General features: G+C 39.5%; 1 protein-coding gene across 1 annotated transcript; it reads right to left on the bottom strand.

Moving 5' to 3' along the window:
* Nucleotides 1–11,236: 11,236 nt before the first annotated feature.
* LOC113649978 (claudin-4-like) lies at nt 11,237–12,492 on the bottom strand. The gene has a single exon (XM_027157963.2). The coding sequence runs from the start codon at nt 12,186–12,188 to the stop codon at nt 11,550–11,552; it is 639 nt and encodes a 212-aa protein (XP_027013764.1). The 5' UTR covers nt 12,189–12,492; the 3' UTR covers nt 11,237–11,549.
* Nucleotides 12,493–20,949: the final 8,457 nt, after the last annotated feature.

The raw sequence follows: 20,949 nt of genomic DNA, 5'->3' as shown, positions 1-20,949 counted from the left end.
GCACAGCTTAATTATACAACCATGTTGAACTGCAGCGCGTTTAAATGCAAGGACTGTTGATGTGATGTATAAGTTCTGTTTGGTAATTAAGTCAGGCAAGAAGGCCAGGTGAAAAACAACCACAGCTGACACATTACATAATTACAGATAAATAAATAAATAATAAAATAATAGCAGTAAAAATTCATGATTATACAAAAGCCAAAGTAAAAAATAAAATGTTTTCAATTGGTTTTTAAACATGGAAACAGGGTGCCTGATGTGCGGAGGCAACTAGGGGCAGCAACAGGGAAGGATATCCCGTGGTGTCTAAGGATGATTCCCAAGGGAAGCAGGTAAAGCGATAAGAGTAATGGCCCCAGAACCGAGCCCAGTGGAACCCCGTAAGACCTAAACCACTCTAAAACAGAGCCACAAATTGAACTAGGTGAGATATTAGAATGTGATGGTCAACTGTGTCAAAGGCAGCAGTTAGGTCTAGCAGGACAATGATCAAAAAGTCACCAGAATCAGATGCAATGAGGACAGGACGTCATTAAAAACCCTTAACAAAGCTGACTCTGTGCTATGCAATGTTTTGGCTTCCAAGCAAGCAGACTGTGAGGCATTAAGAACAGAGTTGATTATATTAAAAAGCACATGTGGGTTATGACGGTTGGAGGAGATTATGGATGAAAAATGTGCAAAAACCTCACATAAGTCTATACAGTGTCTGTGTAGGACTAATATATCCATGATTTTCTGCTTTGTTGTTGTTATTTACAATTATACTGTGTATATTTTATGAATGTGCAATCTCATTTTCTAAGAAAACATGTACATGTGACAGTTAAGTACAGCATCATTCAACAAAGCAAGAACCTTGTTTTAGTGCCTATTTAGGCCAAGCCTTTGGAATCCCTCCCTCTTAAGAACTCTTATCATAACAAACTAGGCCTATATTTTGGCCTGTGCTCACAGCTCATTTCAAAAGTTTGTTCACATTCTGATGTAACCCATGCTGTTATCTAAAGTTATTTACATTCCACTTTTGTTAGATGTTCTACATATTAATAATATGTAATATGTGGGAAGTCAATAACCTAAAAATATTAATGATCATTTTTAATTGCACATCCATATTCTGGTTTGTAAATTTACAGTTTAAAATGTACATTTATCCAAAGTTTTCAAAAATATACACTCCTCATATCACAGCTACAGACCTTGTTTTATGTGTTTACAGTGTTCACAATGAACAAAATTAACCTAAGTCTAAAGATTATTTGCAAGGGTCTTAATCAGTTGCAAACAGGACTTTGAACTCTGCACTTCTTTTTTATTCAGCACAAAAAAGTACATTTGTATAAAGAGGTATGAAGCAGTGAAGCAACTGAACTTGGCTGGTTTTCCCAGTACTGGGGACATAAAATATAAACATGTACAGATATTTTGTTACATAAATGGTAAGCTGTCTAAGACAGGATAGCTTTGTTTGGCTTTTTCCAGAAATCAGATACAGTATGTGTGTGAGATGAGAGGGACTCAAGAGCCAGTACAAGATGAGTCCATAGAACCAGAGGGATCTCAATATGTTATTCTTTTATATTTTTTGGGGGGCAAGAGAAACCGAATCTGAAACACCACACAGAAAATAAACCTAGTTTATGATATAACCAGGGACACTGAAGTTATAAATTGCCAATACTAGCTGTGGCATCTAAAACATCTTTAGTCTATGTATTTAGAGAGTAATGAGTTTGTTTATTACGGATGTTATGTGAGCTATTTAAGTTTATATTGGTTTATATGTGTATCTTGGTTCCAGATGATAAAACCCTGAAACTGTACTTATTCACAGTTGTCTGTGGTTTGATTCCTGAGTCAGTCATGATGGAGATCCATGACAATATTTTAAAGATTTTACACAAACATTGATGAACTAGATTTGTAAAGTTTGTCATGACAAACTTTGATGTTGGCTTTGACGAGGCAAGGATTCGCAAAGGCCGGTGCTTTTTGGAGGAGAGTGGACATAAGGGTCAATGTTACTTTTGGAGGCAAGTGGATAGAAAGATAGGGTGCCAAAACATTTGGAGGCAAGTGGAGACAAGCATGTGACGACATCCGAATACTCCTGAAGTAGTTCCCCTCATTGGGCTGAGTGTTTTGATATGTGACATGTTCATGTTGTGCTAATTATTGATTTTCCCGTGACATCACGTGACGTCACATGACGTCATCAGAATATACGTGAGTTCTGAGTGTTTTGATGTCACATGTCCATGTTGTAAAAAGTTTTTTGATTTTGCATATTTTGGGGGCTGGGCTGCGGCACAACCGAAAGGCCAGTCGGTACACCAATTTAAAACATATCACCCTAAAGGAGCTGGCAAGTTTGGTGTAGATAGTTCGAAAGCTTATCGAGTTATAAACCTCCAAATTTTATAATGGGAGTCTATGGGAAAAAAGGCCAATTTGAGACCTGGCACCGGAAGTACCAGTACTCGGATCGCTTAGAAAAGTAATAGCAACAAACTGCCTCACGTGTATTTTGGTCACGTCACGTGAAAATCAAAAATTTGCACAACATGGACATGTGACATATCAAAACACTCAGCACATTGAGGGGAACTGCCTCATGTGTATTCGGATCATGTCACATGCTCATGTCCGCTCACCTCCAAAAGCTAGTTTTCACAATCTTTCTGTCCACTTGCCTCCAAAAGTAACACTGACCCTTATGTCCACCCGCCTCCAAAAAGCACCGGCCTTTGCGAATAGTTGCACCGTCAAAGCCAACATAAATGTTTGTCGTGACAAACTTTACAAATCTAAATCAATTTTTGTCTAAGCTTAAATAGGAAAACAGAATGTTGGCTTCTACAAAGCCAACATAATTTTTTATCTAAGCTTAAATAGGAAAACAGAATGTTGCCCCAGACGCAGGATAGCAAAACAAAACAGGGTTTAATAACAGAGGAACACAAAACACGACACGGACTGAAGACAAGACAGGACAACAGTTGATTCCGCGCTGCCTTCGGCAATGCGGCACACTTGAATACAAAACACTGATGACACAATGAGGAGCAGGTGTGGTGACAGGGAGGAGCAAACGAAGGCGGAGCAGACACGTGACGAGAAATGTAAACAAACAACTGCACGTGGCCAAAGTCCGGGCTGCATCATGACAGAGCCCCCCCCAAGGCGCGGCTCCCGACGCGCCAAATCCCGACAAGGTCCAGGAGGGGGGGCGAAGCACACGGAGAAGGCAGGTGGGGGGCGCAAGGCACATGGCAAAGGCAGGTGGGGGGAGCAAGGCACACGGCGAAGGCAGGTGGGGGGAGCAAGGCACACGGCGACGCAGCCAGAGAGGGCCGAGCGACGTCCACAGCCGAGCAGAGGGGCCGAACAACGTCCACAGCCGAGCAGAAGGGCCGAGCGACGTCCACAGCTGAGCAGAAGGGCCAAGCGACGTCCACAGCCAAGCAGAAGGGCCGAGCGACTTCCATAGCCGAGCTGAAGGCCCGAGCAACATCCACAGCCGAGCTGAAGGGCCGAGTGACGTCTACAGCCGAGCGGAAGGGCCGAGCGACGTCTACAGCCGAGCTGAAGCGCTGAGCGACGTCTACAGCCGAGCTGAAGGGCCGAGCGACGTCTACAGCCGAGCTGAAGGGCCGAGCGACATCCGACGCACCGCTGCCAGTCCCACCCCTCAGGAACCAGGAACAGGAAGGGAGGGAGGACGCCTTCCACGGGAACAAAATGTGAAGCGACGCCCCCCACCGGACAAATGCGGGGCAGATGTCACAGGACACCGAAAAAACAAAACAAAACTCGGGCTGGCGACATGGCCCAACCCAGAAGTGAGGCGGCACCCCCCCGCGGAGAAACCGGATGCGGAGCGGCGTCCCTCACCGAAAAAATGCCGACCGATGGCACCAAACCCGCGAAACACAAAAGCTCCCACAATCAGCCGGTCAAAGCTGCTATCCTGAAAACAAGACAGGACAACAGTTGATTCCGCGCTGCCTTTGGCAACGCGGCACACTTAAATACAAAACACTGATGACACAATGAGGAGCAGGTGTGGTGACAGGGAGGGGCAAACGAAGGCGGGCAGACACGTGACGAGAAACGTAAACGAACAACTGCACGTGGCCAAAGTCCGGGCTGCATAATGACAGCTGACCTTTTCTTTTTTCATTTGCTTCTGCATTCACATCACCTCAGATATAAGGTTGACTAATTCTCTTTAGACTTCAGCTCATTTTAGAAAGTCTAATCTTGTCCGAAACTAAGAACCTTAAGTCATTAATTGTTTGTTTCCCACAAACACTTGAATCATACCAGAGATGAAGATGATGTTGATTAAACTAGAGTTGTGTTAGTCTGTATGGGTATAAAAGCTCCTTTGTACTTTCTGTACTTGGAAAAACAGGTCGCTTATCCCAAGAGTATTGTCTCTGTGGTGACTTTGCTTAAGGAAGGTGTGATCCATCTGTTCCTTGGTGTAATAAGGTTCAGTAGGCAAGCGTAAATGATCTCAACTGCAAACACATCCTGTGTATTCATACATACATACATACATACATACATACATACGTACATACGTACATACATACATACATACATACATTCATTTAAGCAATAAAGCATGACCAGTCAAATCCTACTTTAAGGCATTATACTGTACTGTAGCAACTACAGTATAAACAGTTCTAAACAGTCACTAAATAACATGATATAGAGTAATCCATATATTATTACACTTACACAGTCTATGAAATCATAGTATGAGTGCATTAAAATAATCCTGTAATTTGCCTAGCAATCAGAGCTATTGTCTGAGCTGATGTTACAGACAAATAATCAACACCTTCTGACCAACAGTGTTCTAGAATACCTACTTCTTATACAGCCGTTGTTTAATTATGTATTGTTGGAAAATTTGAGGTATAGAAACACATTCAAACATATATTAGATTAGATTAGACATTTTTGTGAATAAATCTGTCTGAAGTGACTGAGAAGCATAAAAGCTCTGTTATTCAATATTTTTGAACTTGTCTAAAAAAACTTAAATGGCATTTGTAATAGGATAATCTGAATCTTGTATAACTGAAACTGCTTTATAGACCACGATTATGACACTGTTAAAGATACTTTTAACAAGTTATATTGTGGTATGTCACAGACACACACGCACACATGCACACACACGCACCAACCAAGTGTGGTAACATCATCAGCTGAACCCCTTGAGATATCTATCTATCTATCTATCTATCTATCTATCTATCTATCTATCTATCTATCTATCTATCTATCTATCTATCTATCTATCTATCTATCTATCTATCTATATTTCTTTCTTTCTTTCTTTCTTTCTTTCTTTCTTTGCTACCTTCAGACATTTACATGTATTAATGAACTACACCTAACCTTTTTTATTTATTATTTTATCAGATTATGCCATAAGGTTCCCTGGAATCATACATTCTCATACTCATTCCCCCCTACAGCAATTTATAGTAACCAAGCCACCTACCATGCTGGTTTTAGGAGAAATGAGGAAACTTTAGAATCTGCTGGGAAGCCCATCTGGATAGAAACAGTAATCTGAACTCAGTACTGAGTCCTGGACACTGGAGCTGTAAAGCAGCAACACCCACAGTTCCACCATATGAAGAACATGATCCTTCCATCTACTTTCTGTGCTGTTTATCATGTACAAAGTCGTGGGGAGTCTAGAGCCTATCCCAGGGGACTCAAGGAAGTAGGTACACTGGACAGCCAACCCATCACATGGTACAATCATAGAAGCATTAACATACTAAGGGCAATTTAGATATGCCAAGGTTTTGGGCTGGGAGAGGAAACTGGAAAAAAATCCCAATGCATAGGGGGAACATGCAAATGTTTCCATAAGTAACTACAATATATTTGAAATCATCTGAACAGTTTCAAGTCCTCTCAGTTTAAAACACGTGACCCATCATAATTTTAATGACATTGACATTTGATGTTACACACCACCATTTCATATTAAATCAGCTCTTGTGACTTATGATGATTATTTTTTACTGTATGTTTTGGACTGTTGTTGTTCGTCACAAGATACATTAACGTTTCTTGTGGAACTTTTTTTTTATTTTTGTCTTAAAAATCAGCCAGAAATTATTAGGGCTACAAACCATTATAGATAACTGTAGTTCAGTCAGGACCACTTCAGTCAAAACAAAGACAATTCTTTTAGACATATTTAAATTTTTATTTTCAAGATTGTTAAAATTACATTTGGCGTTATGGCTCTGTTCTGAATTCCCCATCCTTTTCATGATCTCCTTAAAAGCTAGTCAGGGAACAGCAGCAGCTTCTGGGGACAATCTCCCATTTAAAACTGGGAAAGCAGCAAAACAAAAATCCCCCCAAACAGACCATACCAGGCAATCATCCCTGGCTCTTCCTGTTAAACCGAAGAGCCAGCAGAGGATTAAAACAAGCATTTCAATAAGCCAATCTTAATAGTAATAACAATAATTGATAATTAATAATTGATAATTAATAATTAATAATTAATAATTAATAATTAATAATTAATAATTAATAATTAATAATTAATAATACCAATAAAACTACATAAAGCTAGCAAGAGAAATAAAGCTAGAGCTAACGAAATAGTAAAAGCCCGTTAGTTACTGAATACATTTTTAATGTCGATTTTGCTAGACCACTACGCATGTACTTAGCTGCTGAATGCAAATAAGCTTGAAGGGTCATGTCTAATAAAATTTGAGGTATAGAAACACATTCAAACATACATTATATTAGATTAGACATCTTTGTGAATGAATGTGTTTGAAGTGACTGAGAAGCAAAAACGCTCTCAGTTATTCAATATTTTTGAACTTGTCTAAAAAAAACTTAAATGGCATTTGTAATAGGATTATCTGCATCTTGTATAACTGAAACTGCCTTATAGACCACAATTAGGACACTGTTAAAGATACTTTTAACAAGTTATATTGTGGTATGTCACAGACACACATGCACACACGCACGCATGCACACACACGCACACGCACACACACAGACCAACCAAGTGTGGTAACATCATCAGCTGTACCCCTTGAGATATCTATCTATCTCTCTCTCTCTCTCTCTTTGCTACCTTCAGACATTTACATATATTACTGAACTACACCTAACCTTTTTTATTTAGTTTATCAGATTATGCCATACGGTTCCCTGGAATCATACATTCTCATACTCATTCCCCCCTACAGCAATTTATAGTAACCAAGCCACCATGCTGTTTTAAGGAGAAATGAGGAAACTGGAGAACCTGCTGGGAAGCCCATCTGGATAGAAACAGTAATCTGAACTCAGTACTGAGTCCTGGACACTGGAGCTGTAAAGCAGCAACACCCACAATTCCACCATATGAAGAACATGATCCTTCCATCTACTTTCTGTGCTGTTTATCATGTACAAAGTCGTGGGGAGTCTAGAACCTATCCCAGGGGACTTTGGACAGCTAACCCATCAAATGGTACAATCATAGACCCATTAACAAACTAAGGGCAATTTAGAGATGCCAAGGTTTTGGGCTGCAAAAGGAAACTGGAAAAAATCCCAATGCATAGTGGAACTTTTTTATTTTTGTCTTAAAATCAGCCAGAAATCATTAGGGCTACAAACCATTATAGATAACTGTAGTTCAGTCAGGACCACTTCAGTCAAAATAAAGACAATTCTTTTAGACATATTTAAATTTTTATTTTCAAGATTGTTAAAATTACATTTGGCATTATGGCTCTGTTCTGAATTCCCCATCCTTTTCATGATCTAGCTTTTAAGGAGATCATTTCAATAGCATTTCAATAAGCCAATCTTATTAGTAATAATAATAATTAATTAAAAAGAATCCGGGGGCACGGTGGCTTAGTGGGTAGCACGTTCGCCTCACACTGCCAGGGTCGGGGTTCGATTCCCGCATCCGCCTTGTGTGTGCGGAGTTTGCATGTTCTCCCCGTGCCTCGGGGGTTTCCTCCGGGTACTCCGGTTTCCTCCCCCGGTCCAAAGACATGCATGGTAGGTTGATTGGCATCTCTGGAAAAATTGTCTGTAGTGTGTGATTGCGTGAGTGAATGAGAGAGTGTGTGTGCCCTGCGATGGGTTGGCACTCCGTCCAGGGTGTATCCTGCCTTGATGCCCGATGACGCCTGAGATAGGCACAGGCTCCCCGTGACCTGAGGTAGTTCGGATAAAGCGGTAGAAAATGAATGAATGAATGAATAAAAAGAATACCAGGATTTGGGAGAAGAAGAAGACCAATAAAACTACATAAAGCTAGCAAGAGAAATAAAGCTAGAGCTAATGAAATAGTAAAAGCCCATTAGTTACTGAATACATTTTTAATGTCGATTTTGCTAGACCACTACGCATGTACTTGGCTGCTGAATGCAAATAAGATTGAAGGGTCATGTCTAATCTATAATGGCTTGGCTGAAAAGAGAGCAGACCAAGTTGGCTAGCTCTGAATCCGGACACAGGAAGTGGAAATTCTGAAATTCAAATCGAGAAAGAGAATCGGTGATTCGGTGGAATGTAAACAGCTCGAAAATGAAGTTTTCCATGACAGATAGCCATGTAAGGTGCCTGACGAGTCGGAACTGATGAGCGACCTTTGTTAATAATATTAACAGTTGCCTCATTGTCACAAAAAACAGAATTTGTTTTCTAGACCATTGTTTTCCCTGGTTCAGCTAACTTTAGAGCCTGCAGCAGAGCCAGCAGCAGAGCCAGCTCAATCAGAAACTACAACACCACAAATTAACGTTTTACAGCTAGCGAAATAACTGACTGTGCCCTCTCCATTTAATGCAAAATAAATGCCACTGCGATGAATGTACAGTAAAGACATAACTTTGAAGGCATCTGAAATATCTGCCTTTGCGAGCCATGTACCCCTACTTGCTATCTTAATCATTTTAATTGCGTTGTCAACAGTTGCGTAAAAAACAGAGAAACCGGAGCCAGAGGAATAAGTCTCTTAATACTCTGCGCAGCATCGTTTTGAGGTGTGGACAACTAAAAAATTAAGCGCTTCTTTCCTGAAATTTTTTTATTTGATTATTTTTTTTTTAAGTAGCTATAGGATTAATCCGACAAATTGAGAAAGGAGATTTTTCAAAAGGCCCAATAAGAAATCCTCTCTTAACTTCCTTTTTCCAACAAAGAATGGACAATTTTAGGTTCTCTAACAGCAGAAAGCAAATTATTACAGGAAAAAGTAGGCAACCAAGACAAAAAAAAAACCTGGAATAAGTCTAGTTATTAAATAATTGACAAAGCAGCGGTTAGGATGCTTTCTCAGTGTCTGTCCCAGCTTTGGAAAATTGATTTTTATTTTATACAAAAAGCATGTTGCATATCCACTAAGCTATAGTGGAGACGGCAGGGGAAGCGTCACCCAGGGCGACTGGAAGCATGTCAACCGAGGCATAAAACAGGAAAATTGGGGAGAGGAATAACATAACCTAGCATGACATAGCATAACATACATAACATAGCCTAACATGACTTAACATAACAAAACATAACTTACATAGCCTAACATGACGTACCATAACCTAGCATAACACAACATAACATAACATGACGCCTAGCAAGGCATAGCATAACGTAACATACTATAGCCTAGCAGGGCATAGCATAACGTAACATAACATAGCCTAGTGAGGCATAGCATAACGTAACATAACGCCTAGCAAGGCATGGCATAATGTATCATAACAGCCTAGCGAGGCATAGCATAACGTATCATAACAGCCTAGCGAGGCATAACATAGCGTAACGTAACATAACATGGCCTAGCAAGGTATAGCATAACATAACATAACATAGCCTAGCAAGGCATAGCATAACGTAACGTAACATAGCCTAGCAAGGCAAGCATAACCTAGCATAACGTAACATAGCCTAGTAAGGCGTTGCATTACCTAGCATAACATAACATATAGCATAACCTAGCATAGCATAGCAAGCATGGCATGACCCATCGTGACGTGCATAGCAAAACATAGCATAACCTTATCTTATAACATAGCATAACATACAATAACACAACCTAGCATAGCATAACAAAACATAGCATAGCGAAGCACAGCATTCCGTAGCGTAGCATAACAGACTGCCCTAAGGTCGCTTTTGCTAAGTTTAAAGCATATTCAAACTTTGCTTTCGGCTCGAGTACACAGTACTAATAGTATTCACGACCGCTTATAGTTCCGTATCGCTAACACAAAAGGAGATAGCTTGCGGTATAAACTCCGAATAGTCGCTGAGTTTAAATCGCAGCAGCAGCAATGCAGAGGAAACAGCAAAGCAGACAGACTGAAAATACAATTAAATAGTGCACCCTGTTTGAAAGAAACCAATTGAGCACTTAGAAATCAGATCAGCTGATGGGCTAGGTTAGAAATTTTTGACAATCAGCTTATAGCCGAGCTTGACTATGTGGCCTGCCTGAACTGACGCTGAATGCTATACTGGACATTCTGACATTTACTATCAGTTGCTAAAAAATCTTAAGACTTATCTGGGATAGTTTGTTTTTGTTTTCTTTCAGTAACAAAAAAGTACATTTTCAATTTTCAGTTAAATAATACATATTCAGTAGTCATGCAGGAAAGAGAGTTATTACTTTCTACAGGCTTGAGATATGAAAAAAAATGTAATTATATGGTGAAGACCTATAAATATCAATAGAAATAAATCTAAAGATATGTGAAATGTAATTTGTGATGCAGGATTGTGAGTTTGACAGGATGCCTGTTATATGATATGTCTTGAAAAATGTTTTTACACCACAGACTTGACTCAAATCTGGTGTTGGTTTAAATTTTCAACTCTAACTGTAATATTGATTGAATTTCAATTCACAGGTGTTTATTATATCTACATGGACTCATATATGAGCTCTGTACATAATCAACAGCTAGTAATAAACGCATTTTAACAAAGAAAACCATATTATATTTGATATAGTAAAGCTTTTTATTCAGCATTAGTGGAAGGAGTCTCTAGTATTAGTACGTTTTCCACAGTGGGTGAGTCAAGACAGAGCACTTTGGACTTTCTGGTTCCTGGGTTACATGACAGACTGTCTTCAAAAGAAGACAAGAAAACAGAGACTATTAAGGAAAAGACTGTTTGTGATAAAGAGGAACTAACCTATCTCATGGATGTTCATTAACCTTAAATTTAAAAATAAATGGATAAAATATATGATGCGTCATTCCTAGTGAAGCATATAATAACATATACTAACAAGCAAAAGACCAAAACATGTATAAAAATGTAACTATAGCCATTCAAACCACCAATTCATGTTGCAAAGTCTCATTCAGCAGGTAAAGTCTTAAAAGCAACTCCAAACACACAGAGCAAACAGAACACAAAGCAAATATGAACAGCATAACAGAGCCCTTCATCTTGGAGTCTACTTAGAAAATTCTTTGTCTTCCTTCATTAAATCTGTACCTGTCTTTTAAAGAATTTCACACATAGTCCTTCCCATAGGCACTAGTGGAGTGAGGAGCAGTATAGGCTTTTTTGGCTGGCTTGTACCTGGCCTCATGTGGTGGAGTGGTGCAGCATAGCAACTCTCCTCCGAAGATCATAAGGGTAGCAGCTCCAAAGCCTATGTACAGCGATGCTCCCAACTCCATGCGGTGACTGGATGCCACTAACGGGTTGTTGAAATCCTGAACAATGGTGCTGAAGGTCCAGGACACCGGGATAAGTGTCAGGAAGCCAGAGATGATGAAACAGATGCCAGAGACAATCATAACCTTTGCCTTGGATGCTTCATCCTCAATGCAGTTGGTACACTTTGCACCCATGATAGAGATCATTAAAGCCAGAACACCCAGAATGATGGAGATTATGCACATAGCTCGGGCCACCTGAAGGTCTTGAGAAGGGACCAGCATAGAGTCATACATTTTACACTGCATCTGTCCAGTGCGCTGAACCACACAGGTCATCCAGATGCCTTCCCAGATGATTTGTGTTGTGACAATGTTAGCTCCAATAAAAGCTGTGACCTTCCACACTGGCAGAGCGCAGCTTATAATAGACATGTTCCAGCCCAGTAAACTGAGGGCAATGCCCCCAATTTCCATTCCCACTGACATGGTGAGTTGCAGGTGCTCTGGCTGTGATGATACAAAAACAAGGCAAAAAAGACAAAAACCAAACCAATCTCTTTGTGTGGCTATACAAAATGGTGATACTGAAGGGAAAACAAGCTCCTTTTATATTCTCAAAGCAGTGTGTGAGGAGGAAGGAGGCAGTTCTTACTATGATGACATACAAAGAGGCAGCAGGCGGCTAGTTTCATACACATGAGTATCACCTGTCTATCTGGGAGTAAGGATGTAGACAGGTCTTTTTCAATTGCTAAGTAAAACCAGGATTTTTGACATTGGAACAAAAAGACTTAGCTGCTTCATGCTGAAAGGGTAAATAAAACCACTGTTATGTATTTGCTTCAGTCAGCTATAAAAAGCCTTAAATGGTTTAAAGGAGTGAAAATGAATGCCAAGGAGCATATTCATTCTTATTCATTACTATGTTATGAATAAGAATGAATATGCTCCTTGGCATTCATTTTCACTCCTTTCCTTCAGACTGACAAGGTGTAAAATACTTATACGAGAAACATTTTCTTTAAAATACTTTATGACAAATAATTCATTCTGACCACACTTAAAATTCACTGTAACAGAACCTGAGTCAAAAATACTGACAGGAACAATGCATGTATTTATCTGTGCCATGGTCCAATGAACAAGGTTTAAGGAATACATGAATCTTGGAAACATCAATTGAGGCTATCATTGAAATGAGTCTATCATTGAAATGAGGCTATCATGAGGCTATCATTGAAAATATTTATTATTTGCATGACCCTTTAAGACTTTTAATCATAATCATTATCATAATATTTTCATCTTTCATTAAAGCACAATTTATGTTTTGTTGTGGTTTCTGTAGATCAGGGACAGGAGTAAAACCTTGGTGAGTTATTAGATAAGACTGTTAAGATTAGCATGGGATGTCGAAATTTAGCCAAGATACTTACTTCAGCCAAAAAGCAATCTAAAGAGCAAAACTTTTCTTGCATTGCATTGGAAATGTATAACCACATTGGCATGAGTCTTACTAATGTGTTTGCTGAATTTCTTGCACATGTAGATGGTTTGTACATCACTTGCGATTTTTGCAAACCATGTTTTTGTCAGTGCTTAGTACAAACATACCCATAATCCCCCCTTTCCTTTAAATACATTCTTAGCTGATTCAAGAGTTTCATAGAGAAGAAGCAAACAATATAACATGTTTTTATATGTGGAACTGTGACTTACAGTCCAACTAAGATTGCAAAATGCAGAAATAGTCATTGGGGGAAAACTTATGCAAGGCTTTATCATGAATATTAATTAACCATCAATTGAATAGTCAGTTCTTAAGAGCACCACAATGACTGCATTATTCCAAATAATTCTAATACAGGAGACATGTAAATATCCAATAATTACTGTTTTGCAGAATGCACACACTGTAATTTGGTTATGATTGATGATGATAATAATAATAATAATAATAATAATAATAATAATAATAATAATAATAATAATAATAATAATGTTTTCATTCTTGATTAGTTGGTTTCATTATTGATTAGTTATGTTATTTGGTTTGATTTATATTGTGAGTATATTTAATTTAAATTGAGAGGAATTTCTGTTTTGTTTTGGTTTTGAAATGTTGATTTGTTTTTGCATTTAATGCTTTTGTTTTGCTTGAGTTTACTTTCGATATATACTTGTGTTGGGTGGGTCGTCTTTGAGGGGGAGGAAATAATTGCTATACCTATTGTGCCCCCAGGGGCCTTTTGTGGTGTTTTATAAATCTTTACAGTATTGTTACACTCTTTCCCCTACCGTTCTGCTACTGTAATAAGTATGTCCGTGTTTTTGCCCTGTTTCTGTCTGCTGTCTTGTCCTGCTGTTAATTGTTGGCCCCGCCCACTCATTTGTTACCATGGACACTACTTGCACTCAATCTCTTCCCCAGGTGTTTTGTCTTTGTCTCTGATTGTCTCTGCTTTTTGATTGGTTCCCGTTTACTACATTTACTCTGTTTGTTCACTTCCCTGGTGTTGGTCATTGTTGGTATGTGGTGTGTTCCTGTCCATGTTCTTGTTTCCTATTTTGTTCCGTGTTCTGCCTTGTGTTGCCTGCCTGTTCATTTGTGTTTTGGATTAAAACTTGAAACTGCATTTGGATCCTCACTCGCCTTTGTCTCACCGCATCTCACCGTGACAGCTACATACACACCAACAGTTTACAGTTGTTTTGTCAAGAGATTATGTGGCAGATGCCTAAAATTCACATTTAAGCTGTTTTATGATCATACTGATTTATTTTATAAAGATGAAGTATATCAACATAACATTGTCAATGTACAAGTCAAAGAAGTATTTAGCTTTCATAAATGACTCATTAGATTTGGGGTTTTGTGTCTGTGAGATTAATAATCAAGTATTGTGAAAAGTACCACTTTTACAGGTCAAAAATACAAATGCCATAAAAGTTCAGGAATTACAGTATAAAACCTTTGACAGATTTGTTTAGCCGTTTTATGGTATCATGACCTCTGTGCTGAAAAGGAAATGTGTAAATCACTTATGATTAAAAAGTGGGGCCAGTCTGATATTTGGATAGACTTCCTTAAATGACTCTTTGTATCTCAACCACATGTAAAGTTTGAGCATTTTCAAAATCTGCTTAATTCCAAAAGATAAACAAAACATAAGATACCCACACCAACCTCTATCACTGCCTCCTTTCTAAATGTGCCACAGAAGCACCACTGCCACATTGACGGTGATAAAACCTGAAATGATTACACTAATGTCCATTTCATTATGACATGCAGCTATCCAATAATAACTTGACTAAAGCTTGACATTCGAAAAAATAAATCTATACACATTTTATACTCAAACTGATCCTGATCTTGGATTAATTGTAATCTTTGTGAGGATTCAGAATAATGTCATGTTCACCAACTTAATTTCATCCTGCAACAAACTCTACAAACATTAAAAGGTTATGTACAACTGCATTTGTTTAACAAAATATGTATTAATTACAATTTATTTTGTTGCTTTAATGAATGTACGGTGCAGCTGCGTAGATAGTGCAAAATAGCAACCAACAACCTAGTGTTGTTTACAGCAGGTTGGTTTGAGGATACGATCTGTGTTATAATGTTTAGCTACATAACCCTCTGCTCAATTCAGACGGTCTGAATTGTAAGTCTCAGTGGATAAAAGCATCAGCCAAATGACATAACTGTCAATATAAACAATCTAGGTTCTTTCAGACCTTTTTGTAATACAAAACTGAAAACCTGATAAGTTGCTTAGATTTAGCTTCTCTCAATGGATGAGAATCCATTTCTGTTCTCTTATAGCAAGATATATGTGTAAAATTTCATGGAGCTATTAGCTAGCTATTTATTTACAGTTCCTCAAAGCAATGCTAACTAGCCCATTTAATGGCAGAGAAACCAGTGGCTTCTTTTGCAGGTTATACAATAATAAGGTATTAAGGTATACTGTACAGTAATACGGTGCATTAGGCAAGCGTAAATGATCTCAACTGCAAACACATCCTGTGTGTATTCATACATTCATACATACATTCATACATACATTCATACATACATACATACATACATACATACAGGAAATTATGCAATAAAGCATGACCAGACAAATCATACTTTAAGGCATTATACAGTAGCAACTATCAGTCACTAAATAACATGATTTAGCGTAATCCATATATTATTACACTTACACAGCCTATGAAATCATAGCATGAGTGCATTACAATAATCCTGTAATTTGCCTAGCAATCAGAGCTATTGTCTGAGCTGATGTTACAGACAAGTAATCAACACCTTCTGACCAACAGTGTTCTAGAATACTTCTTATACAGCCGTTGTTTAATTATGTATTGTTGGAAAATTTGAGGTACAAACACCGTGCACATTTTAAACATACAGCATATAGTATTAGATTAGATTAGACATCTTTGTGAATGAATGTGTCTGAAGTGAATGAGATTAGCAAGAAAAAAATGCTCTCAGTTATTCAATATTTTTAAATTTATCTTAAAAACTTAAATGGCCTTTGTAATAGGATAATCTGCATCTTGTATAACTGAAACTGCCTTATAGACCACAATTAGGACACTGTTAAAGATACTTTTAACAAGTTATATTGTGGTATGTCACAGACACATACGCACACACAGACACACACGCACACACACACACGCACGCATGCACACATGCATGCATGCACACACGTACGCATGCACACACGCACACACACACGCACACACACACAGACCAACCAAATGTGCTAACATCATCAGCTGAAGCTATCTATCTATCTATCTGTCTTTGCTACCTTGAGACATTTACATGTATTACTGAACTACACCTAACCTTTCTTATTTAGTTTATCAGATTATGCCATACAGTTCCCTGGAATCATACATTCTTATACTCATTCCCCAAACAGCAATTTATAGTAACAAGCCACCATGCTGTTTTTAGGAGAAATGAGGAAACTGGAGAACCTGCTGGGAAGCCCATCTGGATAGAAACAGTAATCTGAACTCAGTACTGAGTCCTGGACACTGGCGCTGTAAAGCAGCAACACCCACAGTTCCACCATATGAAGAACATAATCCTACCTTCCATTTTCTGTGCTGTTTATTATGCACAACGTCTTGGGGAGTCTAGAACCTATCCCAGGGGACTCAAGGTAGGTACACTGGACAGCCAAACCATCACATGGTATAATCATAGACCCATTAACACACTAAGGGCAAATTAGATACAGTATGCCAAGGTTTTGGGCTGGAAGAGGAAACTGGAGTCTTCTTCTTCTTTCGGCTTTTCCCTTCAGGGGTCGCCACAGCGAATCATCTCTCTCCACCCATCCCTATCTTCTGCATCCTTAACACTTGCACCCACTAGCTTCATATCCTCATTAATTACATCCATATACCTCCTCTTTGGCCTTCCTCTTTGCCTCCTGCTTGGCAGCTCCATGTCCAACATTCTCCTACCAATATACTCACTCTCCCTCCTCTGAACATGTCCTAAACCATACAGCATGGCCATGATTCTCGCTGATATTTTCCTATCACACAGGCCTCCTGACACCTTTCTCCCCCCATTCCAAGCTGCCTGCACTCGCTTCTTTACCTCTTTCCCACTCTCTCCATTACTCTGGACTGTTGACCCGAAGTACTTAAATTCCTGTACCTTCTTCACCTCTTCACCCTGTAACCTTACTGTTCCACTTCCCTCCCTTTCATTCACACACATGTACTCAGTCTTACTACGACTGACTTTCATTCCTTTTCTCTCCAGCGCAAACCTCCACCTCTCCAGGTTTTCCTCCACCTGCTCCCTGCTCTCACTACAGATCACAATGTCATCTGCAAACATCATCGTCCAAGGAGACTCCTGTCTGTTCTCCTCTGACAACCGGTCCATCACTATACTGTAGCAAACAGGAAGGGGCTCAGAGCCGATCCCTGATGCAGTCCCACCTCCACTTTGAACTCCTCTGTCTGACCTACAGCACACCTCACCACTGTCCTGCTCCTCTCAAAAATGTCCTGCACCACTCTGACATACTTCTCTGCTACTCCTGACTTTTTCATACAGTACCACAGCTCTTCTCTTTGCAACCTGTCATAAGTCTACAAACACACAGTGCAACTCTGACCATCCCTATACTTCTCCATCAAAATTCTCAGAGCAAAAATTGCAACTGTTGTGCTCTTTCTGGGCATGAAGCCATACTGCTGCTCACAAATTTCCACTACCTTGCTTAACCTAGCTTCTACTACTGTTTCCCACAGCTTCATTGTATGGCTCATCAACTTTATCCCCCTGTAGTTGCTGCAACTCTGCACGTCACCCTTATTCTTAAAGATCGGCACTAACACACTTCTTCTCCATTCCTCAGACATCCTCTCACTCTCTAAAACCCTGTTGAACAAACTAGTTAAAAATTCCACTGCTGTCTCTCCTAGACACTTCCACCGGGATGTCGTCAGGACCAACTGCCTTTCCACTTTTCATTCTCTTCAAAGCCTTCCTGACTTCATCCTTTCTAATCTTATCTACTTTCTGTTCCACAGAGTTTACCCCTTCTACTCTTTTTTCCCTCTCATGTTCCTCATTCATCAGCTCCTCAAAGTATTCCTTCCATCTCCTCTGTACACTCCCCTCACTTGTGAGTACCCTTCCATCTCTATCCTTAATAATTCTAACTTGCTGCACAGCATTCCCATCTCGATCCCTCTGCCTAGCTAACCTGAACAAGTCCTTCTCTCCTTCTCTAGTGTCTAACCTAGTGTACAACTCATCATATGCCTTCTGCTTGGCCTTAGACACCTCCCTCTTCACTCTGCGCTGTAACTCCTTGTATTCCTGTCTATTCTCTTCAGTCCTGTCCATGTCCCACTTCTTCTTGGCTAATCTCTTCCTCTGGATACTATCCTGAACTTCCTCATTCCACCACTAAGTCTCCTTATCTTCTTTCCTCCTTCCAGATGACACACCCAGCACCTTTCTCCGTGTCTCCCTGATCACTTCTGCTGTAGTTCCTACCTGACCACCCAGAGCCTGCCTCAACTTCATTTCGAAATTCCTCACAACATTCCTCCCTTTTCATCTTCCACCACTTGGTTTTCTTCTCTATCTTTGACCTCTTTCTCTTACAGACCATCAGAATCATCATACACACCACCATCCTATGCTGTCTGGCTACACTGTCTCCAACTACCACTTTACAGTCACTAATCTCTTTCAGATTGCCTCTTCTACATAGGATGTAGTCTACCTGTGTTCTCCTACCTCCACTCTTGTAAGTCACTCTACAGTATGTCCCTCCCTCTTCTGAAAATACGTGTTAACCCCAGCCATGTCCATCCTTTTAGCAAAGTCCACTACCATCTTTCCTTCAAGGTTCATTTCCTTAACTCCAAACTTGCCCATCACCTCCTAATCACCTGTGTTCCCCTCACCAATATGTCCATTAAAATCCAGTCCTATCACCACTTTCTCACCCATGGGAATACCCTCCATCACCTCCTCTAATTCAACCAGGAATCACTCTTTCTCCTCTAACTCACAACCTACCTGTGTTGCATAACCACTAACAAGATTCAACATCACCCCTTCAATCTCTAACTTCAGACTTATCACCCTATCTCACACTCGCTTCACCTCCAGGAAATTCCTCACAAACTCCTCCTTCAGGACCACACCTACCCCTTTTCTCTTACTATCCACACCATAATAAAACAGCTTGAATCCTGCTCCTATACTATGAGCCTTGCTACCCTTCCACTAGGTCTCCTGTACACACAGTATATCCACCTTCCTTCTCTCCATCATATCAGCAAGCTCTCTACATTTCCCTGTCATAGTACCAACATTCAGAGTTCATATTCTCAGTCCTACACTTTTACCTTTCCTCCTCTCTCTGTCTGTGCACTCTCCTCCCTCCTCTACTTCTTTGACCAACAGTAGCCCAATTTCAACCGGCGCCCTGTAGGTCAACGGCGCCGATGGCGGTCGTTGTTAACCCGGGCCTCGGCCGATCCGGTATGGAATTTGTACTGACGATTCGCATGGTTAAATTTGACAATGTTTTACACCGGATGACCTTCCTGACGCAACCCTCTCTATTTATGCGGGCTTGGGACCGGCACAGAAGTCACTGGACTGTGACCCCCATGGCTAGATTATTAATTATAACACAAAATACTTACTTGAAATACTATATTAAAGATTTTCAGCAAAAGTAGTGTTATAATGTAATGCCTATTTCACAGTAAGTCATAATTTCTAATTGTAGAATGAGGCTATATTTTAATTAAATTTTTTACTTTATTAAAATGTATTTGTTGTTAAATATGAGAAATAAAACCTGAGATGTGTGATGTATCACCTTATTATAATTACACTCATTGTCCATGTTATTAGGACATTTATTCATTCATGAATTTATCTAATCAACCAGTCAGGTGGTAATGCAATGCACTGCAGGTCAAGAGCATAAGTTAATGTTCAGATCAACCAACAATGTGCAGTGGATCTCTCGAACTTTGACTGTGACAAAGTTGGTACTAAATTGGCTGGTTTGAATATTTCATAAACTCCTGAAATTTTCACACACAACAATCTCTAGATTTTACACACAATGGGCAGTTTGGATTGAGCTGCTAGGAACAAAATAGTAACTCAAATAATCACTCTTTACTGTGATGAGCAGAAAAGTATGGAATTATAATAATTATTATAATAATGTGTTTGAGGCAAATAAGTGTGATGAATAACACTAATTGGAAAAAAAGGTGCTTGCATTTATTTGGCTGCAATTCAACATTGTTGTTTAATTAAGCCTTTCTCTACTTGTTGCTTTGGTCTTCGTCGACGCCCGCTTGCACCACCTGCTGGTGACGCGGAGAAGCAGCAGGTGGCACTCATGCATCGGTGTTCGACTGCTTCTCCTGTGACTCCCGGATTTAAGACGTAGAATTTCTTGAAAGCAAATTTGTAAAGCGAAAGTAAATAGACCGAAAATTGTGTGTCGAATTTTTTTGGAAGGGCGATTTTTTAACATTGAATTTTTTTTATTTTTCGATTTTTTTTATTGAACGTTTTTCTTCGAAAAATGCACAGCTTAATTAAACAACCATGTTGAATTGCAGCCCGTTTAAATGCAAGCACTGTTGATGTGATGCACTATTTTTTTTTCACTTAGTGATATTCAGCACACTTATT

Source organism: Tachysurus fulvidraco, chromosome 21, assembly GCF_022655615.1.
Source record: "Tachysurus fulvidraco isolate hzauxx_2018 chromosome 21, HZAU_PFXX_2.0, whole genome shotgun sequence".
Lineage (NCBI taxonomy): Eukaryota > Metazoa > Chordata > Actinopteri > Siluriformes > Bagridae > Tachysurus > Tachysurus fulvidraco.
Note: the sequence above shows the minus strand (reverse complement) of the source record. Positions and strands in the feature narration are given on the sequence as shown.

Bases quoted from the DNA above. Each gene is read 5' to 3' on its own strand.
- LOC113649978 (XM_027157963.2), bottom strand. From the start codon at position 12,188: ATGTCAGTGGGAATGGAAATTGGGGGCATTGCCCTCAGTTTACTGGGC.